The sequence below is a fragment of the Scyliorhinus canicula genome, chromosome 2, assembly GCF_902713615.1.
Source record: "Scyliorhinus canicula chromosome 2, sScyCan1.1, whole genome shotgun sequence".
Taxonomy (NCBI): Eukaryota; Metazoa; Chordata; class Chondrichthyes; order Carcharhiniformes; family Scyliorhinidae; genus Scyliorhinus; species Scyliorhinus canicula.
In genome coordinates, this window is record NC_052147.1 from 145,987,154 (window position 1) to 146,003,744 (window position 16,591).

General features: G+C 47.8%; 1 protein-coding gene across 1 annotated transcript in view; it reads left to right on the forward strand.

Annotated features, from left to right (window-relative positions):
- LOC119962411 (flagellum-associated coiled-coil domain-containing protein 1-like) overlaps positions 1 to 16,591 on the forward strand; it is a 74,317-nt gene that overhangs the window by 26,761 nt on the left and 30,965 nt on the right. Inside the window, exons 7-9 of the mRNA XM_038790370.1 lie at positions 1,808 to 1,869; positions 2,527 to 2,624; positions 5,846 to 5,898. Coding sequence (XP_038646298.1) covers positions 1,808 to 1,869; positions 2,527 to 2,624; positions 5,846 to 5,898 — 213 coding nt within the window. The remainder of the gene's footprint in view (positions 1 to 1,807; positions 1,870 to 2,526; positions 2,625 to 5,845; positions 5,899 to 16,591) is intronic.

The window sequence follows — 16,591 nt, forward strand, 5'->3', positions numbered from 1 at the left end:
ACCCAGGAGCCAGCCCCTCAGCCTTGAAGAGGTCAGGAACTGTCAAATGTGCCAGTATGAAGGCGTCATGCACACTGCCCGGGTATTGGTCGCAGACATGCATGATGTGCATCTCATGGTCACACACCAACTGCACTTTCATTCGATTGGTTTCTGAAGAGCGCCCTGTCATGGGCGGGTTCTCACAGAGGGACATACAGCCCGTCAATCCCTCCTGGACTGGGGGCATCTCTGAGATTATGGCGTATCCCACTGCCCAGGTATCCTGGTGGGCTTGGTCTACATTGAAGTGGATGCATTGTGCCGACCGGCCATATAAGGCCATCGTGAGGGCACAGATGCACCTCTGCACCAAGCTCTGTGTGATTCCAGACAGATCCCCACTTGGCGCCTGGAAAGACCTCTTGGCATAAAGGTTCAGGGTGACTGTCACCTTGACAGCCACTGGGAGTGAGTGTCTTCCCCCAGTCTCCCACAAATATGCTGCAGTGTCCCCTTGCTCAGCCGGAGTCTTCCGGGGCACGCTCAGCCGGCAGGTCCTCGAATGATAGGCACTGCCGGAATATACAAGGCCTGATGCGGTGTCTCCTTCCCACATCCTCCTCGGTCAGTTGGGCGACCAGCACTCCATCCTCACCGGCTGCCTCCTTTTCCTTTGGGACAGGCTCTGCTGCTGCATGGTCCTCCTCGAACAGCTCCAGCTCGTACAGCCTAAGTGCATCCCCCAGGGCTGCGGCGACTAGGATGAAGGTTATCATTCCTGGTTGGATTCCAAAGTCCATTATCTATTGGGGGTGAAAGACGGACATGTTAGCATGGTGCATACCCCCGTGCCCAACCAGGTCCAACAGGCCACATTGTGGCCTTGGTCTGCACTGCAGACCCTGCCCCCGCATCTTCCCCTCCCTCCCCCAGTCCCACACCTACACCTGGCCATTCCCCCTGGCACCCTGGCCCCATGGGGGCCACTGGCTCTGGTGCCCATCCCTGCTGCTAGGACTACCAGTCAGCTCTCCCCCAGGTGACTTCCGCTATCCATTCCAGGGCAGCACGGTAGCACAGTGGGTAGCACTGTTGCTTCACAGTGCCAGGGTCCCAGGTTCGATTCCCGGCTTGGGTCACTGTCTGTCTGTCTGCATGTTCTCCCTGTGACTGCGTGGGGGTTTCCTCCGGGTGCTCCACAAGGGACCCACAAGTCCTGAAAGACGTGTTGTTAGGTGAATTGGACATTCTGAATTCTCCCTCTGTGTACCCGAACAGACACCAGAATGTGGCGACTAGGGGCTTTTCACAGTAACTTCATTGCAATGTTAATGTAAGCCTACTTGTGACAATAAAGATTATGATTATTATAGTTGGACTGGCAGCTCATGGTCGCGCCTCTGCATGTCCTCTCTCCCTCATTGACTAAAGCACCTGTTAACCGATTTTTAAAATTGCAGTGAAACACGCCATCGGTAATTCCTCCCGGTGGAGGCGGAGCATTGCCAAGTCCACGGAGAATACCGGGTCAGGCCCGTTAATGATATGTGAACAGTGATTACTGTATGTGTGGAGTAGAATGCATTGACGCCTCTGTCGAGGCAGTCCGAGCATGGCATTCTGGTAGGCACCCAGCGCTGGCCACGATTTTGGCTTCTCGACCAATTCTCCACTCAATCGCCTTTCCCAATTTCAGCGTTGGCCAACAGAGAATATGGCCTACTTTGTTGAAATTGTGCTACCAACGCTGCTGGAACATAAAATATTTGGAAATTAACTGCGGATTCAGTGAATAGCATCTCACCCTGAATGTTGTTGGTTCCAGTTTCAGAATGAAGGCAAGGAGACGAGCCTGAAGTTGCAGAGACTACATGAGGAGGAGCTGAGGTAGGACAGTAAATAACTGTGTGAGGTTAGAGCAAAGGTTTCTTGAGCTCAGTTGGCTACGCAGCTGGTTTGTGATGCAGTGTGAAGCCTGCACACGGGTTCAATTATTGTACTGGCTGAGGTTATTCGTGAAGGCCCCGTCTTCTCAACCTTGCCTCTCGCCTGAGGTGTGGTGATCCTCAGCTTAAATCACCACCAGTCAGCTCTCCCCCTCAAAGGGGAAAGCAGCCACTGGTCATCTGGGACTATGGCAACTTTACCTTTACCTAGTTATTCTAATTTCAAACAATACAATAATGATCTATTGTTGGGTGTGTGGATGGTATGTGGGAGGTTATCTGCTATGCCTAACCTGGAAGTAGTGACTGGCAACTGGAATAGGAAGGTGCCTTGCCTTGTCCAGTCTTCAATCTGACCTGCGTCATACCTACCATGGCAATATGCTAGCAAGTCAACTCCAATGCTTTCTTTCTTGAAGACTGGGACTGATTCTCACAGCAGCTGCAATTGCCTTTCAGAGCTGGAGGGTGACTTACCTTGGTGAGTTAGCCATCCTGTCAAGGGAAACATGTCAATGTTGCTGATTGGTGTGATGGCGGAAGGTGGAAAAGGGCTAAAGGGATCAGTTCTTTCTCACCTGAATTTACTTTATTTCAGAAAAATTGCGGAGATGCATTCAATTGAAATCGGGGAACTGCAGAACACCTTTGCAGAGTTAATGGAGGAAGAGAGGGTGAAAGCAGAAAAAATATACTGTAGGTCCAATTCGCGCTGCTCTACAAAACAGAAGTGGGTTCATTCAGCATTGTTTCATTTCTGGTCTTTAAATCTCTTTAAAAAGTAACAACAGACATACTGACCAATTAGCTTTGTATCTTAAAACATAGAAGATAGGAACAGGAGTAGACCATTCGGCCCTTTAATTCTGCTCTGCCATTCAACGTGATCATGGCTGATCTTCTATCTCAACACCATACTCCCGTGCTCTCCCCATATCCCTCAATGCCTTAGAGTCTAGGAATCTAGCGATTTCCTTCTTAAGTATATTCAGTGATTTGCCCTCCACAGCTTTCTGTGGTGGAGAATTCCACAGGTTCACCACCCTCTGAGTGAAGAGGTTTCTCCTCATCTCAGTCCCAAATGGCCGACCCAGTATCCTGAGACTGTGACCCCCCTTGTTCTAGACCCCTCCCTCCAGCCGGAGGAAACAGCATTTCTGCATGCAGTCTGTCCAGCCCTGCCAGGATTTAATGGGCACAATCCAATGGCCACGCTGCACCTGAAAATAAAAGCCTCGAGATGTTGCAATGTAAAGGCTGGGATCACTTTTTGGCAAATCTATATATTAAAGCGAGACAGCTAGTCTCATTATATCTAATGTGCAGATTCTCGAGGTACTTGAGTCTTTGGGATTCATCCCCTTTGCCTTGGAAACCTGGCAAGCACTGTTCAGCACTGGTCCCCACAAACTGGGGATCGGAGGCCCCCAGGTCCATGGTTTTTGGGCAGGGTGGTACCCTGGCACTGCTGGTGCCATCTGGCACCCTGGCAGTGCCCTCTGGGTGCCAGCCTGGCACTGTCAAGGTGCCCAGGTGGCACTGCCAGCTGGCATGGGTACTGCTGGGGTTCCAGGTTGGCACTGCCAAGGTGTCAAGCTGGTATTTGTTTGCACGCAAGCAATCAGGCTGGGGGTACCCTGCATGGGTGTTGGGGGAGGTGTGGCGATGGGGGCCTGGGGGGCCACACTTGGAAAATAGTGACTAAATCTGGTCGCCACACTATCAAAAGGATGGAGGCTTTGGAGAGGGTGCAGAAGAGATTTACCAGGATGGTGCCTGGTATGGAGGGCATTAGCTATGGGAAGAGGTTGGATAAACTCAGTTTGTTCTCATTGGAACAACGAAGGTTGAGGGGCGACCTGATAGAGGTCTACAAAATTATGAGGGTCATGAACAGAGTGTATTGTCAGAAGCTTTCTCCCAGGATGGAAGAGTCAATTACTAGGGGACATAGGTTTAAGGTGCGAGGGGCAAAGTTTAGAGGAGATGTGCGGGAAAGTTTTTTACACAGAGAGTAGTTGGTGCCTGGAACTCACTGCTGGAGGAGGTGGTGGAAGCAGGGACGATAGTGACATTTAAGGGACACCTTGCCAAATACATGAATAGGATGGGAATGGATGGCTATGAACACTGGAAGTGTAGACTGTTTTAGGTTAGATGGGCAGCATGGTTGGTGCAGGCTTGGACTGCCAAAGGGCCTGTTCCTGTGCTGTACTTTTCTTTGTTCTCTGTATACTAATTTCCTTCAATTCCTCCTGTCTTCCTCCATGAAGACAGAACTAAAGTAATTGTTTAATTGCTCTGCCATTTCCTTGTCCTCTGTTATAAATTCCCCTGATTTGGACTTTAGGTGACCTTCATTTGCCTTCACTAATCTTTTTCTTTTATATACTTATAGAAGCTTTTATGTTACTGGCAGGTTTACTCTCAAACTCTATTTTTCCCATCTTAATCAATATCTTGGTCCTCTTTTGCTGAATACTAAATTTCTCCCAATCCTTAGGCTTGTTAATTTTTCTTGTAACTTTATATGACTTCTCTTTGCTTCTAATACTAACTCTTAATTTCATTTGTAAGCCATGTTTGGGCCGCTTTCCTTGTTGTGTTTTGCACCAGAAAAGAATGCCTGTATGCTGTTAATTAAAGGACAAATTGGTTGTTTCAAACAGTAACTTTCGGAGCACTGCCCCTTCCTCAGGTGAATGAAGAGGTATGTTCCAGAAACTTATAAAGCGAAGTGCTGAGGTGACCGTCCTTGATGGAGATGAGTGTGTCCAAGAATGCAACCAATTTCGGAGATTAGTCCATGGTGAGTCTGATGGTGGGATGGAACTTATTGATGTCATCGTGTAGTCGTTCAGTGATTCTTCGCCGTGGGTCCAAAGGAAAAAAATGTCATCGATGTATCTGGTGTATAACGTCGGTTGAAGGTCCTGTGCGGTGAGGAGGTCTTGTTCAAACTTGTGCATGAAGATGTTGGCATATTGAGGTGCGAATTTGGTCCCTGTGGCTGTTCCGTATGTCTGGATGAAGAACTTGTTGTCGAAGGTGAAGACGGTGTGATCCAGAATGAAGTGGATGAGTTGCAGAATTGCGTCTGGAGATTAGCAGTTGTCGGTGTTGAGTACACCTGGGGTTACCCCTATCTCTGAATCTGTAAAGATTCAATTACCTGCAAATTCTTGCATTCGAAGCATTGTCTTGCATCTTTGAATTTGTCTGTATATATGTTTCTGGAACATACCTCTTCATTCACCTGAGGAAGGAGCAGTGCTCCAAAAGCTAGTGTTTGAAACAAACATGTTGGACTTTAACCTGGTGTTGTAAGACTTCTTACTGTGCTCACCCCAGTCCAACGCCGGCATCTCCACATCATGGTTAATTAAAGGAGCAACTGATCGTTATTTGAAGGCACTTCTTCAGCTGTTAGTTTATTTAATTATTGCCGGTGTCCTGAGTTGGTTCAGTGTCCAGTCAGAATGAGATGTGCCCTTACTTGAGTAATTGGGGTTGCCATGACACTTTCTGGGTAAGATTTGAGAACTCTTTGCACCTGTGCGGATCAAGACTCATTGCTGCCTGTTCCACACTGATAATTACTGCCAGTACGTCTGCCTCCCAACTAATATGTTACAGTATATGTTGACGCCAGGAATCGTCTGTACATAACAGCCCTCATGCATTGATTTTCATCCACACTGCTGTGGGATGTTTCCACGGATAAGGTCATGATGTTAAAATAATTAATATTTGCAGTGGAACTAATGGATTGATTCAGTTACTCGCTGCCTCATACTTGTGCTTTCTGTACCCAGACCAGCCTGTTTAAGGTCTTAGATATGCTTCATTTGGCGCCGTGACTGATTTAACTCTGCGATCCTGAGTGAAAATAAATCCTTTCTCCTTTTACACCTTAGCTGATTTGAAGATTCAGTATCAAACTTTACAGGCATCGTTTATATCTTTTAAGGTAAGGCAATCGTTAACTTGGTGGTTTTGAAGATTCATTTCCGGGATGTGGGCGTCGCTGGTTAGGCCAGCATTTATTGCCCACCCTCTAGCTGCCCCTCAGAAGATGGTGGTGAGCTGCCGGCTCAAACCGCTGCAGTCCCTGAGGAGTAGGTACACCCACTGTGCTGTTGGGGAGGGAAAACAGGTTAACAGATTATAACAATAATGAGCAATATTTGAACTTAGTAGCACCTTGCCATATTGAAGTGTCTCGGCTGAAGGCAACAAATTACTTTTGAGGTACAGGAGAAGAACTCAAAGCAGGAGTAGACCATTGGGTCTGTTGGTAAATACGGTATATCTGCCAACGCGTCATTTCTCAGCCAAATTCAGCCTCACTTGCGACCTCTCAAGACGGCTCTTAAATCTCGGAATTTTTCTGCTGTTGCTACTTGGCAGTGGGCAGACGGGAGTCGTGTGCGGTGGGGTGGCTGACTCTACTGATTCGTTCCCTAGTTACGGAGGCAAGGCCCTGAGCTGTGTGTTTTTCATGTTGCCTTCAGTCCCCCCAACAGCTTCCTAAAATACAATGCCCATCACTTTTTAAGAAGGGAAAGGCTGGAGATAGGTCACAGGCAGGAATTCTAGTGCAGACTCTCTCTCTCTCTCTCTCTCCCTTAGCTAAATTTCTACATAAACCCCAGGGAATTGACTTAAATCTTGGCTTCATTTTTAAACTCCTGCATGCTCCCTGACACTCCACCAAGTTTCATCACTTCATTCCACTGTCATCATAGATATCATAGAATTTACAGTGCAGAAGGAGGCCATTCGGCCCATCGAGTCTGCACCAGCTCTTGGAAAGAGCACCCTACCCAAGGTCAACACGTCCCCCTATCCCAATAACCCAGTAACCCCACGCAACACTAAGGGCAATTTTGGACACTAAGGGCAATTTATCATGGCCAATCCACCTAACCTGCACATCTTTGGACTGTGGGAGGAAACCGGAGCACCCGGAGGAAACCCACGCACACACGGGGAGGATGTGCAGACTCCGCACAGACAGTGACCCAAGCTGTCGAATCGAACCTGGGACCCTGGAGCTGTGAAGCCATTGTGCTATCCACAATGCTACCGTGCTGCCCCATGTCATGTGAGAGTACCTTTAAGAAATAGGTATTTATAAATGGGTGTGTATATAAATATCTGTAGTGAGAGTACCTTTAAGAAATGTGTGTTTACTACTGCAGTGGTGTCAGTGTGGGTGGAGCTGGGCTGTCTGTCAGCTTTTTACTTTTGTTTTTGAGCAGGCTGCAGGGTGTGTTTTAGTTTTGTTTTCAGTGTTGGAGCTGAAGCCAGACAGAGCAGGTGTACTGCTGTTCTCTCTGCCATCAAAAGACTATCTCTTGATCATTTGGTGAATTCAGAATTATAAATGGTCTCAGTAGTGAATGTAAACCTAATGTGCTTCCATTAAAAGGTATTTTGTTTTAAGTCTTCTGGATGTTAAAAGGACAGCTTACGGATTACTTAGTGTTGTATTCTTTGGGGGTTGTATTTGAATTAATTGTTGCTAAGATGTTCACTATGTTTTAAAAAGGTTAACTTGAGTTCATAGAATAAACATTGTTTTGCTTTAAAAAATACTTTTCCATTTCTTCTCTACCAGACCTATAGAGTGGGCCGTGTGCTCCCCATACCACAATCTATTAAAAGTTGTGGGTCAGGTGAACTCCATGATACACTTTGGGGTTCTCTAAACCCTGGCTATAACACCACCTTGATGGTCCCTCAGTCCTCTCCATTCAGTTCTCTGCAACCCCTCTGCTTTTAAATACCTTTCCTTTAGTGTGCCTTTAATTTCTCAACTAGCTATTCATCTTCAAATGTTTCCCTCTTACTTGGCCCCTACTCTTTTGCACACTTCAATGTAAAGCACTTAGCGATGAGACACTGCATTAGGAGTGAGATAGAATTGCAAATTGTCCTGTTTGCTATGTATCTGTTATTCTGCACGACCATTTGTTATCTTCAATTATTTCATGATATTATAAATGAAAGTAATGATTGATATTAATGTTTGAGATCTTTTCATTTTATGGGTAGGGAGTATATATATATCTTGAGACGCAAGCGCCACAATTGTCTGGTGTAGGCTGCATGGATCAGAGGCTCTTTATTTTTTTCCACTTGCAGGATGTGGGTGTTGTTGGTTAGGTCAGCATTTATTGCCCATCCCTCGTTGCCCTTCAGAAGGTGGTGATGAGTTGTATTCTTCAACCGCTGCACTCCCTGAGGCGTAGGTACACCCACAGTGCAGTTAGGGAGGGTGTTCTAGGACTTTGACCCAGCAACATTGAAGGAATGGCAATATATTTCCAAGTAAGGATGATGAGTGACTTGGAGGGGAACCAACAAGGTGGCAGTGTTCCCAGGTATCTGGGATATAAAAACATAGAAAGTAAATTGAAAAGTAGGATCTCAAAGGTAATGATCGCAAGATTATTACCAGTGCAATCTGCTAGTCAGAGCAGAAACAGCAGGATATATTGGATGAACAGGTGACTGGAAAGATGGGATAAAGGGGAAGGATTCAGTGTAAGGAAAAGTTAGAATGATTAAAAATAGCAAAAAGGCAAGTCTAAAGGCTTTGTATCTTAATGCATGAAGCATTCAGAATCAGTAGACAAACTGATGCCGCAAATCGAGGTAAATGGATATAATCTCATAGCCATTATGGGAACCTGGTTACAAGGAGATCAAAGCTGGGAACTTCATACTCAGGGATATTTGACCTTTTGGAAGGACAGTTGGGGAAGGAAAAGACAGTGGACTTGCGGTGGCAGCCACGGAGTGAGTGATCGCAGTCTTCGTGGCTCCCCCTCGAGGTGGAGTTTTGCTGGTGAGGTGCATGAGCACTGTAGTGCACTCCATCGGTGGGATGATTTATGGCTTACCAGACGAGGGGTGTAACAAGTAAGAGGCAGCAGCTTGAGCTAAAGTTTATTTGAGGTGCAACACAGGAAAAGCTGGCGGAGGGTGCCGGGCTGGCGTTGCCCACCCAGTGGTCTACTGAACAGCTTGTGGACTTTTTGATGCAAAGTTCCAGCAGCAGAGGCAGGAAATGAAATGAAATGAAAATCGCTTATTGTCACGAGTAGGCTTCAAATGAAGTCACTGTGAAAAGCCCCTAGTCGCCACATTCCGGCACCTGTTTGGGGAGGCTGGTACGGGCCTCAGAAGACCTGTCAAAGGTGGTAGAGCCACTTGGGTGTGGCTATCGAGAGAGTGGAGCAGAGACTGGAGGTGTAAGGTCTGGCACTCCAGAAGGTGGAGCAGTGGGTGGACGAGCATGAGGACCAGCTGGCCTCACTGGAGGTGGAGATGGTGCTCGTGGCGGAGAGCCATAACAGGATGAGGAATAGGTGGAGGACCTCAAGAACCGTTGCAGGAGGCAGAATCTCTAGATCATGGGGCTGCCTGAGGGGATCGAGTAAATGCAGGCTACAAAGTATATAGCGAGCATGTTTGAGCTGGTGGGGGAGGAAGTCATTAACCGTCCCCCCCAAGGTGGATCTGGCGGACAGAGTGATGAGAAGGAGGCCAAAGACGGGGGAACCGCCAAGGGTGATGGTGGTGCAGCTGCATTGTTTTTTCACGAAGGAGAAGATACCGAGGTGGGCGAAGCAAACAAAAAAGGTGCACCTGGGAAGGAAACGTGCTGAGGATTTACCAGGACCTGGATGAGGAGTTGGCCAAGTGGTGGGCTGGTTATAATCGGATCAAAGTTGCGCTTTACAAGGAACGGGTGAAGTTTGGGGTGTTGTATCCTCCTCTTCTGTGGGTCACACACCAGAATCCAGAGTTTTATTTTGATATACCGGAGGAGGCGAGTGAATTTATGAGAGACCATGGACTGGGCGGCACGTGAGGATATTGAACTTTTAAGATGCTAAAGTGGGGAATGTGGGTTTACACAGCGGGCAGATTGTTGTATTAACTGAATATGGATGCTGAGTGGGTGAATGTGTTTATGTTTTTGATTGGTTTGGGGGATTTGCAAGTGAAGGGTGGTTGGGGGGAAGGGGGTGGACGCAGACCTTGTTTGGGGGCAACCATTCTAGCTGGCTGGCCAGTTAACGGGCGTGAAGTGGGGCTTCGACCTGTAGACAGAATGGGAGAGGGGCAAGGATGGTTGGGCTTTCTTTGTCTTTGTTTATAGGGGGAAGCGAGAGTGACAGGAGGGATGCTGATGAGGGTGGAGTTGGTGTGACACAGTTGGTTAAGAGGAGATGGCGATGGACATCTTGGGGAGGGCCCGAGGATGAGTGAGGTGTGGAGCTGGGAGAGCTGGCTAAAGAGGGGTTATGGCTAATTGATGAGTCTCCCCCCACCCCACCCAGTTGATTACATGGAACATTTGGGGTTTAAATGTCCGGTCAAAAGGTGGTTGATTTTTGCATATTTAAGGAGTATGAAGGCACATGTTGTGTGTCTTTAGGAGACACACCTGAAGCTGGGGGACCAAATGAGTCTGAGGAAGGGCTAGGTGGGGCAGGTGTTCCCCGAGGGGTTGGCTATGAAGATGAAGGGGGTGACGTTGCTGATCAATAAGAGGGTGGCCTTACTGCGGTCGACAGTGTGATGTTCTTTGCTTTATGGATGAGGATGGCTTTGAAGTGTAGTGTCGCTCAAAGAATATCAAACTATGCTTTTAACAAAGCTTATTTATTAACACTACGATTAAATAGATTTGAATTGCTAATTAAAATTTATAAGTCTACAGCTAAACTGAACTATAATTCTATCTACAGAGCTTCTGAAAACACAAGTAATCTCTAACCCGCCTAATCACCTACTCCCCAAATAAAGATTATCACGTGATTCATGTGTATGCTCTTGATCACCCTCTGGTGGTTGGATGCATTCGCATTAAATTGTTAACCCTTCATTTACCATACAACATACATATTGTCACAGACAGTATTGTAATTGATCATGTGGTAGGTTTGTGATGGTTAGCTGAGGCTCAAGGGATGCCTGCGGTGCTAGTGAATGTATATGCCCCAAATTGGGATGATATGGATTTTTTGAGGTGGGTTTTAGCAAAGATTCTGACCTGGACCCGCACCGGCTGATTATGGGAGGAGATTTTAATACGGTTCTGGATCTTAGGTTGGACCTATCGTGCCCTAGGTGCCTGAAAGTTTTGGCTGTGGCAAAAGAGTTGATGCAGTTCATGGAACGTATTGGGGAGGGGGAGGGGAGCAGACGTGGCGATTTGAGAGGCCAAGGGCGAAGGAGTTTTCACACTTCTCGCACGTGCACCGGGTGTACTCCCAAATTGATTTCTTTGTTTTAGACGAGGTGTTGGCCGGGTGGTTGGATCGGTGTATTCAGCGATCATGGTTGTCTCTGACCGCGCGCAGCATTGGGTGGTGCAGGGGGAGGCTCAGTGGTCGCAGTGGACGTTGAATCTGGGGTTATTGCAGTCAAGGGGGTTTGCAAGAGGGTGAGGATGGCCAGCTGAGGTTATGTGAAGTTGAATTATACGAGGGAGGTTTCGGCCTCCACACTGTGGGAGGCACTGAAAGGGGTGGTAAGGGGAAGGAGGTTATACACAGTAGCACAGTCGTTAGTGCTGTTACTTCACAGTGCCAGGGTCTGAAGTGTGATTCCTGGCTTGTGTCACTGTCTGTGTGGAGTCTGCACGTTCTCTCTGTGTTAGCGTGGGGTTCCTCTGGGTGCTCCGGTTTCCTCCCACAAGTCCTGAAAGACGTGCTGTTAGGTAATTTGGACATTCTGAGTTCTCCCTCCGTGTACCCGAACAGGCGCCAGAATGCGGCGACTGGGGGATTTTCACAGTAACTTCACTGCAGTGTTAATGTAAGCCTACTTGTGACAATAAAGATTATTATTATTAACTCCTTGCCACAGAGAGCTGTGGGGGGGGGGGGGGGGGGGGGGGGGAGAGAGTCCTTGTGTAAATATAAGGCTGATATCAATAGATTCGTGATCAGTAAGGCAATCAAGGATCAAGGGGAAAGAGCAGGAAAGTGGACGTGAGGAATGTCAGACAGCCATGATCCTATTGAATGGCAGAGCAAGCTCGAGGGGCCGAACAGCCTACTCTTGTTCCTATTTCTTATGAATTTATGGACTTATCTGCTGCTCTTGTCCTTCTAGATGGTAGTGGTCATAGACTTGGAAGATTTTGCTTCAGGAACTTTGACGAGATTCTGCAGTGCATCTTGTAGATGGTACACACGACTGCCACTTCATCGGTGGTGGAGGGATTGTACATTTGAGAAAGGAAAAGCAATCAAGAAGGCTGTTTTGTCCTGGATGGTGTTGAGCTTCTTCAGTGATGCTGGAGCTGTACTCAATCCGGCATGTGGACAGTTTTCCATGACAATCCTGACTTGTGCCTCGTAGATAGTGGACCGGATTTGGGAAGTCAGGGGGTGAGTTACTCGCTGTAGGATTCCTAGCCTCTGACCTGCCCTGGTAGCCACAGTATTTGCATGGCTGGTCCAGTTCAGTTTTGGGGAAATGGTAACCTCCAGGATATTGATAATGGGGGATTCAGTGATGGTAATGACAAGGATGATGTTTAGATCCTCTCTTGTAAATGATGGTCATTGCCTGACACTTGTGTGGGGTGAAAGTCTGGATATTGTCAAGGTCTTGTTGCATTTGGACGTGAACTGCTTCAGTATCTGAGGAGTCATGAATGGTGTTGAACATTATGCAGTCATCTGTGAACATCCCCACTTCTTATGATGGAAGGGAGGTCATTGATGACGCAGCTGAAGATGGTTGGGCCTAGGACACTACCCTGAGGGACTCCTGCAGTCATGTCCTGGTTTGGGGGGGAGGGGGGGGAGTAGATTTTAACAAGATCTGGCCACGGTAGACTGGAAAGAGTTACTTGTGGGGAAACCTACAGAAGAGTAGTGGGGGAGGGGACATTTAAAGGTGAAAGGGGGAGGGTACATGCCCAATATGTTCCCCTACAGTAAATGTGAGGTTATCCATTTTGGTAGGAATAACAGCAAACGGGATTATTATTTAAACAATAAAATATTAAAGCATGCTGCTGTGCAGAGAGACCTGGGTGTGCTAGTGCATGAGTCACAGAAAGTTGGTTTACAGGTGCAACAGGTGATTAAGAAGGCAAATGGAATTTTGTCCTTCATTGCTAGAGGGATGGAGTTTAAGACTAGGGAGGTTATGCTGCAATTGTATAAGGTGTTAGTGAGGCCACACCTGGAGTATTGTGTTCAGTTTTGGTCTCCTTACTTGAGAAAGGACGTACTGGCACTGGAGGGTGTGCAGAGGAGATTCACGAGGTTAATCCCAGAGCTGAAGGGGTTGGATTATGAGGAGAGGTTGAGTAGACTGGGACTGTACTCGTTGGAATTTAGAAGGATGAGGGGGGATCTTATAGAAACATTTAAAATTATGAAGGGAACAGATAGGATAGATGCGGGCAGGTTGTTTCCACTGGCGGGTGAAAGCAGAACTAGGGGGCATAGCCTCAAAATAAGGGGAAGTAGATTTAGGACTGAGTTTAGGAGGAACTTCTTCACCCAAGGGGTTGTGTATCTATGGAATTCCTTGCCCAGTGAAGCAGTTGAGGCTCCTTCATTACATGTTTTTAAGGTAAAGATAGATAGTTTTTTGAAGAATAAAGGGATTAAGGGTTATGGTGTTTGGGCCGGAAAGTGGAGCTGAGTCCACAAAAGATCAGCCATGATCTCATTGAATGGCGGAGCAGGCTCGAGGGGCCAGATCGCCTACTCCTGCTCCTCATTCTTATGTTCTTATGTAACAAACCCAGAGACATTCAGGATACGATGAGGAGGAAAAGAGAGGCTTTTAAGAAGTCTAAGGGGAGTAAGTCTGCAGAGGCATTAATGGAGAAAGTGGAGGATGAAGTTAAGAAACCAATTAGGAGAGCAAAGAGGGGATATGAGAAAGCTCGGGCTGCTAAAAGTAGGGGAAATCCCAAGATATTCTCTAAGTATACCAATGGAAGAGGATAACCAGGGAAAGAGTTGGGCCCATTCAGGACCAAGGGGATAATCTGTGGGTGGAGCCAGAGGACATTGGTAGGGTGTTGAATGAATACTTCATGTCTGTCTTCACCCAAGAGAATGAGGAGGTAGATGTAGAAGTCGGGGAGAGAGAATGAGGTACTTGAGCAAATTGTCACAGGGAGTGACAAGGTATTAGAGGTGTTGGCGGGCTTAAAAGTGGTCAAGTCTCCAGGTCCGGATGAATTGTGTCCCAGGCTGCTGTGGGAGGTGAGGGTGGAGACTGCCGGAGCTCTGACCCAAATCTTTAATTCCCCTCAGGCCACGGGGGAGGTGCCAGAGGACTGGAGAACAGCTAATGTGGTCCCACTATTTAAGAAAGGTTGTGGAGACAAGCCAAGGAACTACAGACCAACGAGTCTCAAGTCAGTGATTGGGAAACCACTGGAGAAGATTCTGAAGGAGAGAATCTATCTCCACTTGGCAAGGCAAGGTTTGATCAGGGATATTCAGCATGGCTTTGTCAGAGGGAGGTCATGCCTAACAAATTGGATTAATTTTTTGAGCATGTAACCAAGGGCGAAATTCTCCGACCCCACGCAGGGTCGGAGAATAGGCGGGAAGCGGCGTTATTTCCGCTCCCGCAGGTTTTTGAATTCTCCCGCCGGTCATAAACCGGCGTTGTGCAAATCCCGCCGGCAGCCTGTGAAAACAGCTGGCGCCGGCGGGATTTCATTTTTTAAAAACTTACCTCAAATCTCCGGCCCGGATGGGCCGAAGTCCCGCCACTGGGAGGCCTTCTCCCGCCGCCGAGGTTTAAACCACCTCTGGAACGGCGGGCTCAGCGGCGCGAGCAGGCCCCCGGGGTCCTGGGGGGCGGGGGGCAATCGGACCCGGGGGGGTGCCCCCACGGAGGCCTGGCCCGCGATCGGGGCCCCCGCTCACTTCGCGGGGCAGTGCCGTGGGGGCACTCTTTCTCCTTCCGCGCCGCCATGGCGGATGCGGAGGAGAACCCCGCATCGCGCATGCGCCGGCAGTGACGTCAGCGGCCAGCTGCCGCTGACGTCACTGCCGGCGCATGCGCCGACCGCAGAAAGCCTTTCGGCCAGCCCCGCTTCCGACTGCGCCGGGTGTTTGCGCCAGTCTTCTGGTGCAAACTGCTCCTGCGCGGGGCTGGCCCCCAAAGGTGGGGAGAATTCCCCACCTTTGGGGAGGCGCGACCCCTGAGTGGTTGGCGCCACTCCCCTACGCCGGCACCCTCCGTCACGCCGGGTAGGGGAGAATCCAGCCCCAAGTGTGTGAATGAGGGTACAGCAGTTGATGTAGTTTACATGGATTTCAGCAAAGCCTTTGACAAGGTCCCACATGGGAGACTTATTAAGAACACAAATGCACATAGGATACAGGGTGATCTGATAAGGTGGATTCAAAATTGGCTTAGTGGGAGGAGTCAGAAGGTGATGATTGATGGCTGCTTTAGTGTCTGGAAGCCAATGACCAGTGGCTTACCACAGGGATCCATGATGGGCCCCCTATTGTTTGTCATTTATATAAATAACAGAAATGGCTATGTGAGGGATAGGATCAGTAAGTTTGCAGATGACACAAAGATTGGCCGGGTGATTAACAGTGATGTTGAGTGTCTTGAGTTACAAGAAGATATAGATGGGGTGGTCAAATAGGCGGATAAGCAGCAGGTGGAATTTAACCCTGAAAAGTGTGAGGTGATAGAATACTTCCTTGTCAAGTTACTCTATGAAAAGTCTGACACTGGAAAATTCTGAAGAACAAAGGGACCTTGGCATGTCTGTCCATAGATCTCTGATGGCAGAAGGGCAGGTTAATAGGGTGGTGAAATAGGCATATGGGCGATCGGTTTTATCTATCGGCGCATAGATTACAAAAGCAGGGAGCTAATGATGGAGCTGTAGATAACATTGGTGAGGCCACAGCTGGAGCACTGTACAATTCTGGTCACCACATTATGGGAAGGATGTAATTGCAGTGGAGGAGGTGCAGAGGAGATTCACCAGAATGTTGCCTGGGATGGAACATTTAAGTTATAAAGATAGGTTGGATAGGCTTGAGTTGTTTTCTCTGGAGCAGAGAAGACTGAGGGGTGACCTGATTGAGGGGCATGGACAGGGTGGATAGGAAGCAACTAACGCAACCCCCACAACTCAAAAGATGTGCAGGGTAGGTGGATTGGCCATGCTAAATTGCCCCTTAAATGGAAAATGAATAATTGGGTACACTAAATAATAAAAAAAGATATATTCTGTATGAATATAATTGAAAGTGTAGATGATGGTACACAGGAAATTTCAGAAGCTGAAAAAACAAACCCAATCACAATTGTTCCTAATCTAGCCGAATGGACAATTCCAGTGATGCTGCATGCCACATTAATCAAATGCAAGCTTGTCACTGGAACAAGTAAAAATTTCCTTAGCGTCTCTGATTTGAACCGCTTGAGTGTTCAACCGACAGTTTCTGACTGACCGAAACGGCTGATCGACTACAGTGGGAATGCGATTGAAACTTTAGGGGCATGTGACCTAGAAGCATGGGTGCAAAATCAAAGTCATATCGTGCAATTCACCGTTATGCACACAAAATGAGAGTCCATATTGGGAGCGAAAGCGTGCATTGCCCTGAACCTTGTTAAAT